This window comes from Amphiprion ocellaris, chromosome 3 (genome assembly GCF_022539595.1).
Source record: "Amphiprion ocellaris isolate individual 3 ecotype Okinawa chromosome 3, ASM2253959v1, whole genome shotgun sequence".
In the NCBI taxonomy this organism is placed as follows: domain Eukaryota; kingdom Metazoa; phylum Chordata; class Actinopteri; family Pomacentridae; genus Amphiprion; species Amphiprion ocellaris.
The window spans coordinates 9,954,727-9,971,741 of NC_072768.1; the positions used below are offsets into that span (position 1 = coordinate 9,954,727).

The 17,015-nt window shown below is 37.3% G+C and overlaps 1 protein-coding gene and 1 long non-coding RNA gene across 3 annotated transcripts; one reads left to right on the forward strand and one right to left on the reverse strand.

Annotated features, from left to right (window-relative positions):
• Positions 1 to 1,567: 1,567 nt before the first annotated feature.
• Positions 1,568 to 4,148, reverse strand: pgpep1l (pyroglutamyl-peptidase I like). 2 transcript variants are annotated; one of them, XM_035950539.2, is made up of 5 exons: positions 4,067 to 4,148; positions 3,930 to 3,982; positions 3,798 to 3,848; positions 2,753 to 2,979; positions 1,568 to 2,679 (listed from the first exon to the last, which is right to left on the reverse strand). In XM_035950539.2, exons 1-5 carry the CDS (start codon positions 4,095 to 4,097, stop codon positions 2,505 to 2,507), a joined length of 537 nt encoding a protein of 178 aa, XP_035806432.1. In that variant the 5' UTR covers positions 4,098 to 4,148; the 3' UTR covers positions 1,568 to 2,504. The 2 variants fall into 2 exon arrangements, with proteins under 2 accessions (XP_035806432.1, XP_023131144.1); XM_023275376.3 differs by having other exon boundaries at positions 3,732 to 3,848.
• A 2,912-nt stretch (positions 4,149 to 7,060) lies between these two features.
• Positions 7,061 to 11,301, forward strand: LOC129348122 (uncharacterized). The gene is made up of 3 exons (XR_008600575.1): positions 7,061 to 7,104; positions 7,987 to 8,087; positions 9,953 to 11,301. It is a non-coding gene; the product is annotated as an uncharacterized LOC129348122 (long non-coding RNA).
• Positions 11,302 to 17,015: the final 5,714 nt, after the last annotated feature.

The window sequence follows — 17,015 nt, forward strand, 5'->3', positions numbered from 1 at the left end:
TGCATTTTCTTTTGTGTCATGACTGGGGGACTTAAAAAAAGGTTCTTTTATTTTTCCCTTCAAGCACATATCTACCTCACTCTTTTTAAATATATGTATGCGTATGGAAAAAAAACTAAACAAATACATCTCACTCTTTCTCATCAGTTTTTACAGAAACCTCACCTGGATAAGAACCCACAGGGATCTAGATAAACCTCACAAAGCGGACTAGGATGGGAGATGGAATGGAAATGTTGTAGGTTCAGCCCAAAAATTTCTGACTCAGACATTTTACAGAAAATGACTTTATGCATCTGAGATTACAAAGGAACAGACCCAGTGTTGATGAAAATTAATAGCAGCCTTCAGTGCAGTTTGGTTTTGATCTGAAGAAACAGCATAAAATGTTATTGGGTATTTATGTGAGAAAATATTCCACAATTATGTCAAACTATTAGAAGGTAGCTAACAGTGTTACAAGGCTTAAAGCAGGTGTAGTAGAATATATGATAAGACAGGAGGCCTGGACTCAACATCCGACATTCCATCTCCATTGACTCCCAGTATAATGTCACAACCTCAAATCCTCAAAAGACAAAAAACCTTAATTTTCTCATCTAAAAAGCATTTATATAGAAGTCTAAAAAAATAAAAAATAAATGGGAAATATTTTAAAAGGGAAATGTTTTAATCACCTCCAAGAAAAAAAACAAAAAAAACATTATTTACCCGCAGCCTGTGGTGCTGCAAAAATACATTGCAACCTTACATTTCACAACTCAAGACTATTCCAAACAAACAGATGGCATTTAATTTTTCAGTGCATCCAGTTATGTGTGTGGATCAGTACTGTGAATGTAACACAGGCAATTCTGTACTTTCTACACACAACCGTCATGGAGAATGCAGCAACTTCACTTCCTACATGTTTCTAAATTCAGTAGAAACTCATCTATGAAGCATTTCAGTGCTGGAAGCAACCCAGCAGAAGTCACTATAAATACTAGATTTTATCATTTTTACCCCATAAACTCAGTGTGGTTGTGTGAATGTCGTCATTTCCCCTGTCCAAGTCTACCTGCTGAATGCCATGATGTTCTGGCTCGAGTGTTCATTTCCACTTTTGTCAGTGTGAATCTCTTAAAGACCATTTTCAGGCGTTTTGATCTTTCACAAGTAAAACTCGACGCGCCTTTTTCTGGCCTGTTGTACTGCTACTTATAATAATGCTGCTGGTTCAGTCACCTCAGTGGATCTTATGTATTGTCACCAAAAATTGTTGAGCGTACAAGGTGACAAAGTAGCTTTTACATCTCAAAGCTTCTCATAAAACCTCAGTTCTACTCTTTACTCGCAGTGGCTACATAGAGAGTGCAAGAGCCGGTGGGCTAGGAGCATAAAATCATCAGAAAATTTGTGGTGAAATGAATATCCAAAAGCAATAAAATAAAATTTAAAAAAAAAAAAAAAAGGAAATCCGAATAGGCCACCGGGCAACTTTGAATGTGAAATTCAGGTGCTCAATCTACATCATTGTATCTGTGTGTGATTTAAAGTAGAAAAGAGTGAAATCTTTTGGTTACAAGGTAGTCCGATTGCTGCTGAATATAACATTGGTACAGAAATCACCACTGACAAACAAGCAAACAGCTTGAGTAGTTACGTAACATATCTGTGCATTTATGTTTTGGTTTTTTCCAGTTTGGATGTATCATGATGTATTTCAGCTTTTCACTTCTGAGAGTAGATATTGACCTTTTGTGAGGTGAACTACTAGTTACCATTAGATCACAAACCTGTCAAAACTGCAGCATTTACAACAAACACATGGACATACAGTGTATAGGACAGGGATGTTGCGTAGATTACGGGTAGTCATGATAAAGAGTAAACAACATGATTAGATAAAAAGATGATAGTTTACAGCTTCACACTAGTTGCTTTTCTACATTACCTTAGACTTCCAGCATAAATATATACAGTAACTTACTAAAAAAAAACAGTCGGTTAGGCATCTTCAGCATTTTAATTCTTCAGAATGTTCTTCATGCAAATGTCAGGTTTATGGAGGATGCATCGGTGCATTCAAACTGCAATAATAAGTTTGAGGTTTATCATTATCATGCCTCTGTTTTTATGATTTGCATTCCTATACCTTCTGAGGGGGCCTTGGTCTACTGCTATTATTTTATTATAATGCTTTCACAAAATCTGTGTGTTCATTACTTGATTGGGGAAAGAAATAATCAAAAAAAATAATAATTTCACTAAACTGTCTTCTTTCAAGCTCTGTATCTGAGGCCTCAAAGTTTTTTCACACCTATAGCCGAGATGGTGTATTTTTTGACATGCCGTCTCCAAATGTGTATCTGAGAATTTCTTGTATTTTCTTTTTTTTCTGAAATTTTGAATAAATAAATGAGAACTATAATTGCTTGCTTTATTTATTTCCCTGAAGGCCGCTGCTTATCGGTGACACGGAGGTTGCTTATGAAGATCTACCTGACTGTGATTGCTGCTCTTCATGCTGTTTCTGAAGGATCCTCCAGCTGGTGGAGCATCGTCTGAATGAGGGTCTGCAGCAGAGGTACCAGTCTGTCAGCTGAGGCCAGGCTCCCAGATGAGGGTACATGGATGAAGACTGCCTTCCTCTGACCGTGATACAGGGACAAGTAATACGCAAAATCACACAGGTACCTGAACAGAAGACGGGAAACATGACCACATATTCTTGAATGTCTGGTAACGTTCCGGAAGAACAGATTCCCACCTGCCAGCGTCTCTGGAATAAATCACATCCATCCCTGATTGTTTGAAGAGCCTGGAGACGGCTCTCATGTTGATGACCGAGTCCAGTTTCTCTGGTCCGCCTTCAACACAGCAGTGACTTTCAGGACAGAAGCCGCACACATCTCTGTCTCTGTAGCCGCTGTTCTTCCCTGTTTGTTCCAAAATGACAACACTGGAACCTCTGGCTACACCCAGATGGACTGCAAACTGGAGCACAGAGTGAATTTTCACCTTCTCATATAGGGGCTATATGCAGTTCAACACTTGACAATCTTAACCAAGGCTGCAGCTCTGTCACAGATCCTGAGGTCTTATACTCATAAATTCATCTGTTGTATGGAGTACAAATGCTAAGACAACAAAAACTGTTCAGCATCTAATAAAAAGTGAAAAAGAAGCAACTCAAAGTAAAATGTCAACACTGAAAAGCTTTAAATGCAGTATGAATGTGTGAAGATATATACAGTATGAGCAGCATTAACAATATAAACAGTTCATTTAAGTATGCAAGACATCCAAGATTTATAAATGATGCATATAGTGTATGCAATATGGACATATACACTATGATACAGTATACACAGAATGGACAGTAGTAAGCTGCATAAAATAAAAATGTGCCAGATGAAGGTAGGAATAAACAATTGATCACAACTGAAAAAAGAATTTCCTTCAAGATTAAATTCAGTTCTGTAGGATTCATAAAGTTTTGTCCTTTCTTATCTTATGACATTACATTTTATGTTTAAAAATGAACTTATCGGGTAATTCCAGCATTTCCGCCTAAATTTTAAGCTATGGAATAAAACAGAATTCTTCTTTTAAATAAATCTAAAGATGGTATGGCACTATCAACAGAATATGGGTCTAATATCCAAATATTTAAAAACAGAGGACTCCTAATGGCCAGTATGTCTCAAATAGGCACTCTTATGTCCACAGAAATATGTTATTTTTACCTTTGGGTTAACAGTTCTCCAGAGTTTCTCAATAATCTGCCTGGTTTTAACATAACTCACTGGTACCTCCTTGATGTAAACGTCAGTCCTGTTTCCCAGTCCGGCTGACTTCAGTCCCTACAATAAGTTTTAGAGTTTCTTAAATTTAAAAGCAATTGACTATTGGAATTATTTGAAAATGTAGTTTGTAAATCTTACCTGGGCTGCTTTCCAGCTGGGGTTCTCCAAGAACTGTCTGAAAGGTCCAAACCCTTAAAAGCTGATTTAGAACAAAATTCAAAATGGACACCGGTTTGAAGAGTTCGTGTAACTTCAATAAACACTTCTCACTTCACCTGTAACAGCGACAGTTTCGCTTTCATGCATGGCAAGTTTTCGCAGTTAGTCCTGAGGGGAATAAAGAGAGTTGTTATTACATTTCATATGAGGGGATTGAAACACAAGTCTAATTTTAGCTGTGGTAACTCACTTTCTGTCCACTTGGAGGCGCTGTTTTCTATGAAACGTGCAGTACGTTGGAAGTGATGCATTCAGGTACCCCTGGGAACTTGTAGTATTCACTTTACAAATCAAAGTTGATTTAATTAGCCAGAAAATATGAACATTTGTTTTCACCCAGTTTTGTCAGTTACATATTTACAGTTTTTTTTCCACACCTAGATTTTGTCCAGCTCTTACACTTCTACTCATGAATAAGGCAACAAACAAAACAAAAACAAAAAACAACCCTGTTCTGTACTTTGTACTATACGTTTTTTTACATACCCATTTTTAAATAAACGTCCAGCATTTAAAAATTCAAAGCAGAATAATCATAAATATTCACAAAAAGAATACAATTCCAAAGTGAAAAGGCAGAATGGCTGCAGTCTGTTACATTTTTATACAAATTACAGATCACCTTGCAAGTTTGGCATATTTACTGTCTTAAACTACAAAGTAGTTCTGTTAGGAAACTGTTTAAAGTGCAATATTTTTTTCTCTGCAATTGCAATGTGGACTGAACATATAAAGTAGTACATGTTACAAGTGATCAAGTAGCAATCGGTGAGATGCACTTTTATATTCCACCATATAGCTGAACTCACAACTAGGAGGGGGAAATGTACATTAGGCATGGTGATTAAATAAAAAAAAAAAAAACAATAGACAACATAAGTAGGCTAGTATGTGATGTCAGCTATTAGGGACAATCCTCCGGACCAGCTGTTCTATTTTAAATGCATCTTAACGAGTTATATGAATAAATGAGGCAGAACAATGCTTCTTTGCTCAGTAGTAGAAAAAGGGTTTGTGTCATTTAAGTATGATGTATAAGTAAGCTAAGTATGAGCATCACAGTTTACATTTACCAAATTACAAGTAAATGCCCAGCATTAAAAATGTTAATCATGTATTCAAATCATAAAAAGAAAAATGACCCACTGAACAGGTCAAATTGCTTCAGTCTGTTACATTTTATACAAATGCCACCATTGCTTCAAAGCGAGTTTATCATATTTGCAATCTTGATCTGCAAAGTAATTATTTGGTAGCAATTCTATATTTTACTGCAGACACTAGCTATGCTGTTTTTTCACATATTTCTTTTATTAACTGTTTGATCTCTCATGTGAAGGTTTGTTTCTCATTCACTCTTGTTTGTGCCAAGAAGCTCAGCCTGACCTCAGTGCCTTCAGGGCCACAGTCGGCCTTGTCTCAACTCTTGCAGGTGTAAATCCAAAGGGACCGATTTCATCTGAGGATGAGAGGGAGATACCAAACAGTTAGACCAAATCCAAATACACACCTTTTTTCTTTTGCTGGAAGGGGTATGAGACACAGACTTCTGCTATGACAGACTATGATTTTATACTTTGGGCTTTTCACTTTGGAAAGTATGAGTCCAGTATGCATACATCAGTTGTATTGCAATAAATACTTCTTTATGTTTCTGTAGAATTTACACAGCACTATTTCTGATAGTAAAACAGTTTAAAGTGCAATATATCTTTCTCTGCAATGTGGAGTGAATGCATAAAGTAGCATACATCACAAGTGGGCAAGCAATAACCAATAAAATGCTCTTTCATATTTCAAAATATAGCCTTCCTCACAGTTAGAAGAGGCAAATGCACCTTAGGCATGATACTTTAATTAAAAGTAAATCTAGATACAAGACACTATAACAATATATACACTATATCAAGTATAAAATAAAATATTTCAGACCCATAGTTTTTTCTGTCTTGTTTTGAAGTTTGATCTCTCTTATTTATCATATATAACTTAATGAAAAGCACTTAAATGCACTTTTATATTCCTTCCAATTACAAGAAGTAAATGTAGGATGTTTATGTTAAATAAATATAATATATATGGTAATTAAAAACTCTCTCTTACACACACACAGACAGACAGACAGACAGACAGACAGACAGACAGACAGACAGACAGACAGACAGACAGACAGACAGATAGATAGATAGATAGATAGATAGATAGATAGATAGATAGATAGATAGATGTCCCTCAAAAAGTTAAAGAGGTGACAATTAATGAAATGCACTTTTATATTCCACTATATAGCAGGTACACTACCAGTCAAAAGTTTCGACACATTTTCTCATTCAATGGTTTTTATTTAATTATTTTCTACATTGTAGATTAATACTGAAGACATCAAAACTAATAGAATACATGTGGAATTATGTTGTAAGAAAAAAAGAGTTAATCCTCAGTAATAACCTGCAATGTAGAAAATAATACAAATAAATAAAACGCACCGAATGAGAAGGTGTGTCCAAACGTTTGACTGGTAGTGCAGATGAAGGTGAATGTATGTTGGGCATGATGCTTGATTTAAAAGCAAAAGGAAAATATGGATATAAGAACATTTATGGTCCGTGTATTTATCTGGCAATTGGATTTTCCGTTCTGAAACGGGTATTGAAAAACACAAAACGAGTGGTTATTTGATTTTCGTTTTAAAATACAAATTTAAAATTGAAATACAAGATGTATTTTCCTTTTCATGATCACAAAGGGATATACGAAATTTTTAAAATGCTTTGATTTTCATTTCATATTTAGAATAACAAAAAAATATAAAATCATTAAGAGACAGAAACGAAAAAATGTCAGTTTTTTTTATTTTCTGAGACCGGAAGTGGTCATCAGCAAGTGTGGAGCCAAACGACAACAAGATCCTCAGAGGGCGGAGCCAGAGAGCAGTGATTGGTCAGACTGACTGAGAGTCAGAGAGCAGTGATTGGTCAGACCATAGATAATATAGAAGACAGCTCGCTAGCGTATCTGGTCTGTGTGTATCTATGGTCGCTACGACTGGTAGCATTTCTGGCTGCTGTTGATCTTGTTTTTGGAGTAAAACACGGTAAGAAGATAAATACTTCTAACCTGTAGCGTTGTTTTGTTGTACGTTAAGTCATCGATTTGTGAAGAGTTGTGTTTTGTCGTGTTTGAGCAGTTGGTCCGGACGCGTTAGCCAGCTAAGCGGCTAAGTTAGCTAGCGGGCTAATTAACACAAGTGGCTAACTTACCGCTGAACACCTGTGTTAGTTGCTGCTGCAGCAGTCCCTCATTATGAGAATGACCTTCTCAACCTGTATTTCTCTGCTGTGTATTTTAGCTTTTAAAAGGTTATTTTACTTTAAGGTTAACTGAAACCCGTTCAGCTGCACTGAAGTTTAACATTCAGCTGGTTTGAATTAAACCGCGGTTAACGTTGCACAACATTACCTCTCTGAATCTCCATAAATTCCTCCTCTCTTCCACTGCTCAAGTTCAATCCATTATATAAAGTGACATTAATAGTGGATAAACTAACAACCAGCCATTGTATTTATTTATTATTGCATGTATTTGTAGTAAAACATGAGTTGAAACACCCTACTTTTGGATCTAGAACTGCACAAGCTGTTCATTTTCAGTCACCTGATGAGTTAAACTCCCCTTTTTATGTGAGGTTGAAGCAGAAAGTCTGAGTTAAAGAAAGCTGTTTATAATTTGCGATACCTGTTATCTCTGACTGATGCTTTAGTTTTTGTTGAGCTGATTTACACGTAGAAACTTTGTTCAGGAAGATTTCTCAGTAGCTCAGAGGACAGGCTGCTTTTTACACAACCTTGTAAGAGAATGTCTGTCAATGCTTTCAGCACAATTTAGAAACACACTTCCTAAACAGATATTTTGAGGCTGTGAGGTTGAACGTTTGAGAGTTTATCAGTGTGTTTGTTTGTGGTCTTTCTGTTTCTAGGTGGAAACTGAATTAGTGAGGATGACTCCTGCTCCTGTCATCTCTAAGCTCCTCACACATCTTTACCTGCACATGAGGAAAATCACTCCTGTAGAATGCAGGTATGTTTGTCATTATTATAAAAAGATGTTGCCTGGTGACCTGTCAGAAACCCATTATACAGAGTCAGCCAAAATAATGTTTACACACATCAGGAAAAGAAAAACTTGCATAAATATTTCAATACCAAATTTATTCAGACATCACGAGATTAATAAAAGTTATCTTTGGCCTCTACAATTACAAGAGGTGCTCAAAGTGGTGGCCACTGGCTTCCAGACATTTCTGTTGTGTTGTACACGTCACTTGTTGATGCTCCATTCATGAGGGTAGCGCCATCTGTTGGGAAAACATCGTACAACAGGACACAGAGTTATCGTGATTTGATCAAACTTAGAAAGAGGTATCTATATGTATAGAAGTACTTATACAAATGAAATATTTATAAAAGTTTTTCTTTTCCTGATGTGTGTGTATACATTATTTTGGCTGACTCTGAACTTAATGAGAACAAAACTGTCATTTAATTGTTGCTTTGAAAGCGTCTTTAGTGAAAACCAGCTGGTGTTCTGCTTTGAAACAAACTGCTGTTGAGGTCTGTGTTTTTGGGTTTAACCCCACAGTTTCTGAATGAACTGATAGTTGTTTTTTTCCCCTGATCAATGTGGACGCTATAATTGATGGTAGCATTTACTGATCATATAATCAGCATGACAATATAACAGTATAACATTATGACCACCTGACTAATACTGTGTTGGTCCCTTTATGCTGCTAAAACTCCTCTGACCCAGTGGTTCATCAGAACCTCTGGGGATGTCCTGTGGATTCTGTGGATCCTGTGGGTTGCAGGGTGGGTCCTACCTAGACCAGGCTGATCCTGGACCATCCCACAGATGCTCAATCAGATCTGGATGTGGGGAGTGTGGAACCCAGGTGAACAGCTTAGCTCTGTCGTGTTCCTCGGACCACTCCTGAGCAGTTTTAGTTTGTCCTGCTGAGGGTGGCAGCTGGCATCAAGGACTGCTGTTGCCATGGAGACTAGGGGGTTGTTTGTCCTGCAGTGTTTAGGTGGTGGTACATGTCAAACATCCACATGAACGTCAAGGTTTCCCAGCAGAACGTTGCATTAGAACAAGATGATGGATGTTGTTCTCTTCAGCTGTCAGTGGTCAGAATGTTGTGGCTGATTGGTGGATCTGTCTGCCTTTACTCTGACATCCAGAGTTATACAAAAGTGTAGTATGTGTGCAGTGCAGAACAGATTTACTTTATTGTATGCAGTTTTTTTTTTTTTTTTTTTTTTTTAAGGGAGAGCATTTTTTTAATCCACCTGAAGAAGACCTAATCTTTCCCTTCAAAGGATAATTAATTGTTACTACGGCTTCCATAGTGGTCCCATCAGAGAAAATCATATCCATATACAGATTTTTATTAATTCCAGGGGTGGTTCAGTAAAGATTTATAATAATAACTACATCAGATAATTCTTGGTTGCAGTTGGAATTTTGCAGACTGAGAGATGGTTGAGAAGGTTTGCAGTTCTTGTTTCAGCAAAATATGTTATAATAGAAGATCTTTATTGTCATTGTACATGAAATTATCTGCAAACCAGCAAAGTGCATCAGTCTGAGGTATCTAAAAATAAATAAGTAAAGAAAAATGCTTCTAAAGCCAATAATAAACAGAATAGTTTGAGGGAATATTCTAAAAAGGAAAGAAAAGCTCCATTCTCACTCCTCTCAGGATAAACTGTCGTTAAAATTGACTTTAAATTTAGCTTCAACATGAGATAAAAACATTTACTTTCATTACTGATGTTGTCAAGTTTTAATAAAGTTCATGCTACTTTTATAAAATGATGAAAGTGAATAAATTGTATTTCTGTGATCTGTGTTTGATTTCTGTCTTTTCTCCTGTCATCCAGATGTTCAGAGGGAGATGATGCCACATCTGGTCCAGCCGATGGAAGGTCTTGAAGTTCTCTGACTGGCCTCGACTGAAGATGGTCGTCTCACTGGATTTAAGGTTCAGATGCTCAGTAACAAACTCCACCAATGAGCCAACAGGGAAGCTTTAGGTTTATTAAATGTTGCTATGAAGGTATCGCTGTTTTTCTTTGTGAATGCAATGAGCTCCAACTGAAACTTGAATTAGAACTTAGAAGTAAATCCTTCCATCTGAAAGGATTTAGTTGCATTAATAACCTCATAACATTCTAATTTTTATTCCAGTCTTAGTTGGAAATAGAATCTCTGTATTGATTCAGGTAAAAACTGAACTTCACAGCATGTTGAAGCAAAACAACCAGATGAAAACTGTGATGGTGTTGGATTGTCAGACTGTAATGTTGCAGCTCAAAGCAGCTTTTCTATCTCAGTTCATTCTGACATTCAGCTATGAATCAACACAGCAGATGGTGATCCATGCTGTGGAAGTCTCACATCTCCTGATTTAATGGAGCTGCTTTGCACTTTTGACACTGTTTATTCACCAACACTTTATTTAATAAAAGTCCCATCTAGTTTTTATGAGGAATGTGATGTTTTAATTTCTCTGTGAATAACTGCAGTCTAATGTAACAGCTGGAGTTGTAACATCTGTCCTGATATTGATCATGAAATATTGATCAGAATACTTATGGTTAGCAGTCATCCCTGAAGTTTTACATTAAAATCTTTACTTGTGTTGTGAACTTTGGTAAGAAGCAGAAACGTTAGCGTTGCCATGGATACATGAGTGTTAAATTCTGTCCATGTTTCCATTTTGGGAAATTCAGTCCAGCAGATGAGTTTGTTTTTACTGCCAGCTACCATTCAGTCTGAGATATTAAGAATAAATTAATATGCATAATGTGGAAATTAACAGATTTTATTTTTATTTATTCCTACAGCTGCTGCAGGGAATGTTCTCAAATGTGGAGGAATTTAGTCTCAATCACAGACAACAAATATCTGAAAGTCGGGTTATTGTTGTTTATCAGCACAATACAAAAAGATTAATGTTAGAAATATTCCAGTTAAGACACTAGAATATCATGATTTCTGTAAATTTACCTCAATAATGTGAATGTTCAGGTTAAGATTGTGCAGTGATATTTATTATCTAAGTTTAGCTGATTAAAGTTTATGACTCTGCACTAAAATATTATTTAAATTGACATCATTATTATAATATTTAGGGTCAGACCCTTCAGTATTGAGATTAAGAAATCAAATATTCTATAAAATGTAAATACACTGAACTCATTTGGATATATTTAAGTGAGACTCTACAATATCACTCCATCCTCCTGTCCCGCCTTCAATCCTCCATTAACATCACCGGCACCGCCCTCACCTGGTTCACATCATATCTCACTAATCGACAACAATTCATCAAGGTCAACAACTGCACATCACCCACCGCCCCCCTGTCCCATGGTGTCCCTCAAGGATCAGTACTTGGCCCCCTCCTCTTTATCCTGTACCTCCTCCCCCTCGGCAACATCATCCGCCGCCACAACCTACACTTCCATTGCTACGCCGACGATATCCAACTCTACATCTCCACCAACACCACCGCCACCACCACCCTCCCCTCTCTCTCCAGCTGCCTGGCCGACATTAAATCCTGGATGAGGAAAAATTTTCTCCTGCTAAACTGTGACAAGACTGATCTCATCCTTATCGGACCTAAATCACTCACACCATTTCCCCACCCCCCCATTACCATTGATAACACCACCCTATCTCCTTCTGCTCACATCCGCAACCTCGGTGTGATATTTGACAGCAACCTCACTTTTGAACCCCACATTAATCAGATCACCAAAACTGCCTATTTCCATCTCCGCAACGTCGCCCGTCTCCGCCCCTTCCTCTCCTTCTCAGCCGCTGAAACCCTCATTCATGCCTTCGTCACTTCCCGCCTTGACTACTGCAATAGCGTTCTCTTCGGCTCCACCTCCAAAGTTCTCAATAAACTTCAACTCATTCAAAACTCTGCTGCCCGACTCCTCACCCGAACCTGTTCTCACGACCATATCACACCCGTCCTGCGGAACCTCCATTGGCTCCCCATTTCACACCGCATCCAGTACAAACTGCTTCTCCTCACCTTCAAGTCCATCCATAATCTAGCCCCCTCTTACCTTACCGATTTGCTCCTCCCCTACACCCCCCCCAGGAATCTCCGTTCCTCCCACACAAACCTCCTTTCCATCCCGCACAGGACCAGCCGGCGACATTGGGGGGACAGAGCCTTCGCCATTGCCGCCCCCACACTCTGGAACTCACTCCCCCATGCCCTCCGTGACTGCACCAACCTCACCACATTTAAATCCCTTTTAAAGACTCACCTTTTTAGATCTGCTTTCCTTAAGTGATTCTGTATTTTATCTTGAACTTGTTTACTATCTACTGATTTTAATTATCTGTTTTGTTCTATCTTATTGTATTTTGTGTACAGCGTCTTTGAGCTTTTGGAAAAGCGCTTTATAAATAAAATTTATTATTATTATTATTAATATTATTTGCCCCAAATCTATCTAAATCAAAATTTTAATCATTTTTACTCCAAACATTTACTGATTTAAATATTAAAATCACTCCTTTCTAATCCTCTGCTGTACGTTCAAACCTGAGGCCTTAAATAGAAACACACAAGTATCTTATTGAAGGAACTTCTGCAGAGTCCTGGTTCCAGAACATGATGATAGAATTATAGACAAACTTTAACAAAAGCTGCCTGAGAGTTTACAGGTTTTTATGTTGGATTTCTTCAGTAATTTAATGAGCGTTATCAGCAAAAATCAAGTGTTCATTTGATGAACTTGATTTCCTAAAACATCCAGAATTGGAGCTCATATCTTTGGCAGCTGTAAAGTTTCTGCTCCTTCAAAGTTCACAACACAATGAATGAATTCCTAAAACACTCTCAATGCTGGAGAGTGTTTGTGATGCTGAAGCAGTGACCAGTTTTTCTGTTTCTTCTCTGGAGGTGCACAATGAGGGACGTCTGCAGAGACTGAGAAAGAATCTCACCACATCCTGACATGAGGAAAAAGACTTCATTGAAGACTACAATGAGAAAAACTATCAGACAGCAGACGGCTGCATTCAAGGTGAGCTCTGAACATTTGATCTGGAACAGGAATTCAATAACTGCAGCATGAGCTTCATTTCAGTCTGTAGCTGCTGAATTCATGGATGAATCATCTGGCACTAGAGAAGAAGACCATCAAACATCCACGTCAGCTGATGGAGGTCCAAGAGTCTCACCGAACAACCAACCTACAGAGTGAAGACCTCGAATCTGATTGGACGGCCTCCTATTCAGCCACATGTGTGAACAAATGCCTCTAAGCTGATTTGTTTTCTAAAATAAATCTAGTTTGAGTCCTAATCTATGCCTGTGTGTTTGCTTCTTTACACCGCTGTTAACAGTTTAGGCTGTTAGATTGTTCCAGATAAGACAAGTACAAGATTCTTCAGAGCCGTTCTACCACGAGCCTGACAGGAAGAACTCCAACAGCTACTGAATGTTCCTGTGGTCCCCTCAAGGCTACAGGAGGAGTCCTACGAGGACGAGCCGGTCCACCTGATGGCGGCCAGTCGCTGTGGTTCAAAGCCAACACCGACTACGTGGACTTCTACTGGACCACACGGAGGCCTTCAAACCGGACCAACAAGTTCACTGACTCCCCGACTCGTGGGTCTGAGGACGCCGCCGAGCCTCGGTCCAGCCGGCCTCCTGTCTGTGGGTGTTTGAGTGCTGAGAGGTTTGTGGATGCATGTGAACGTGTCTGTGTTGAAACAGCAGCTTTTGACTCAGTAACGCCGGGAAAAACCAAGAGCTCCTTTATTTGTGACTTCCACTAAAAAAATATTCCTCCATACTGACTTTTTTGGTCTACATTGAAGGATTTTTTCGAAACCACGCTTTTGGGTCTATATTTGGGGTTTTAGGTGGAATATTCCTTTTAACCAGCCCCTCTGTCGCTCTGAGGATTTTGGATGGAATACTCGTTTAAACCAACATTTTAGGTGCATGTCCAAGGATTTTTGGTGGAATGTTCCTTTAAGGTGGATGTTTGAGGACCTTGTAGGTGGAATACTTCCTGAAACCAACATTTTAGGTCAACATTCAAAGATTTAAGGTGGAATATTCCTTTAAACCAACCTAAATTTCATGTTTTGATCATTATCAAGTGAGAAACCTCAATCCAGACTCCTCATAATGACGTTTGAGATTTATGCTGCTGTTATTTGTTTAGTCCAGACTAAATGACAGAAATCCACAACTGTAATTTTATTTCAGGACTCGGTTATTAAATGTCAAAACAATCCATGTGACTCTAAAAACTCAACAGCTTTACAAACTCTAAGATTAAACTCTACTCAAGGATCCAAAATAAGTTGGACTTCTACATGAGAACTTTAATTATTCTTCATCTACTTCCTGAAAAGTTTGATCAATAAAAAAAGACAAAAACTAATATTTTCAGCTGAACTAAAGACAGACTTTGTGATTTTTCTGCTCACATGTTGTGTTGTTGTAAACTTACTCTTTCAAATAAATAGCCTCCTAACCCCCTGGAAACCAGCGTTTGTCCTGTTTTTGTGTTGCTCCTCGGCGACCCTAGACAGCCGGGTCGTAATGTTTTTTGAGCAACACACCATACTATGACGTTTTGACAATGATGGTTCTACTATGGAACCAGTTTGACATGTTCAGCTGTTCTTTGTGTGAAAACTCATATATTTCAGGTATCAGAAGGTGGTTTTCAACTTTCTTTGTTAACTTTCTGCTTCAACTTTAAACTAAATTTCCTTCACTAACCCAGCCCTCTGGACTTCCAGTAAGCTGTGTTCCTATTGGCTGTCCAGGTGGCTGCTTGGTGTTATCAGGAACACCTGAGCAGCTCAGTGTCTTCCTGCTTTATTTAGCTGCAGACAAACATTTCCTCTGCTTCTCTTCACCATTTAACCGGGTTTGGCTCCGTTGCTTCAGTTTGTTCTTTAGGCGTTGGCTTGCAGCTTCCAGCAGTAAAATTGTCTTTAATGTGTTTCTTGGTGTGTTTTAGGGCTTTGTACTGGATAGTTGTCTTGGTAAATGAGGTTCTTTAGCCACAGTTAGCACATGGTGCTAATGTGTGCAGTGATTAGTGGATTTGGTGCAGCTGAGTTGTGTCTTTATCTTGGCTGTAGTGAGTCTTTAGAGGTTTTTGGTCAGATACATTCTGTATTCTTGTTTGCAGACCAAGGTTGGTTGTCCAGAAGGTAAGAGTTCCTGTCCTGATTCTCTGTTCTCAGAGGTTCTCTGGTAGGCTGCAGGAGACTTTAGCATTTGGGTTGTGCTAGTTTGGTTTTTGTACGGTTTCATTTGGACAACTATCTTGAGGCCCCTCCATGTGGTTTAGTGAGGTTTTCTGGAACAGTTCTACAAAGCAACCTCCAGCAGAAGAGACTCTGAGAGTTTTTAGGAAGTTCTGGAGACCAGACTTTAGAGCAGCAGAAACATTTGTCAGCAGTTTGAGCAGGAGAAGGTGAGCTTCAGAGTAGAAATGAGACGGAAACCTGCTTGACCCGTGTGGTGAGGTCCTGTACCAAGAGTTTGAGCAGGTTGTGAAGAGTCTGTAGTTCTTTGGTCAAAACACAAGAAGAGTCGACTCATTAAAGGAGAAAACAGGAGATATTGTTGGTTCTTCTGTCACTCTGCAGTTTCCTTAGACTGAATATCAAGTTTATATTTTAAATGATTTGCCATGTGAGCCCAAGAAAACTTCAATAAACTCCCTCCATCCCCTGGACAAAACATATTTTATTACCACGTTAAATCCTTTTTTTTTTTTTTTTTTTAAAAAAAAAACAAAACATGTTTTTGAGTTTTAATCATGGTTTTAGCATAGTTTTTTCTCTTTGCTTGTTTAGTTTTGTCATCTGTGTGAAAGGTGCTAAACAAATAAAGCTGAATTGATAAACTGAATAATTGACTAACTCATGATTGTGACAACAGAAGTGTTTTCATTGTGATTTAAAGGTTTGTTTCATTTCTAAGGTTGAGGTTAAAATCTTGACAGAAAAAAAAAAGATTAAAGAAATAAACATTTTAAAAAAGCAATTAAATCAAAGGAAAAAACATTTAATACAGCAAAACCTTTAAAAAGAAAATGAAACATTAAATACAATTTTATTAAACAGACAAAATATTTAATTAAATAATTAAACAGAAGATAGAAATCATGTAACAAAATTTTTAAAACAAAAATATGAAACATTAAAGATGAAATATTTTAGATAATTAAACATTTAAAAAATAAAATTAAACAAGAATATTAAACATTTTTTAAAAATACAAAACATTAAATTAGATTATTAAACCTTTAAAAAGACAAAACATTGAATTAAAAATTAAAGACAATAAAACTTTAAATAGGAATTAAACAGAAAATACAATGATGCATTTAAAAAGAAAATTAAACATTAAAAGGTGGTAAAACATTTAAAAAGAAAAACAAAGATTTAATCGAAAAATTAAACAAGGGGAAAGAAAAGGAAATTTTTCAAACAAGCCGATAAAACATTTGAAAAAAATAACAAACATTAAAAAGACAAAACATTTGGAAATCAAATCAGATATTAGAAAAGAATAAAAGGTGAGAAAAAAGCAAAACTAAACATTTAAGAAGAATCACACTAAAGACAAAACATTTGAAAAGACACCAGTTAGACTTTAGAAGATCAAATTAAACAGAAGAAACAATAAAATGATCAAAAGAGCAAAAACAGATAAAGGGCTTAAAGTGTTTTCTAGTCTGAAACAAAAACATCGTTGTTTCTTCAAACGTTTCCTCTTTCTATGTTCTTGGTTTGATTGTGGACAGATTTACTATGAACTCATATCAGAAAACTGCTTTCCAGATAAAGTCTACTAGTAGTTGAAGGCATTGATCAAACTAATGTTCTGATCTCCACAAACTTTACTGTTCAGTGAAGTGAATCAAAGTT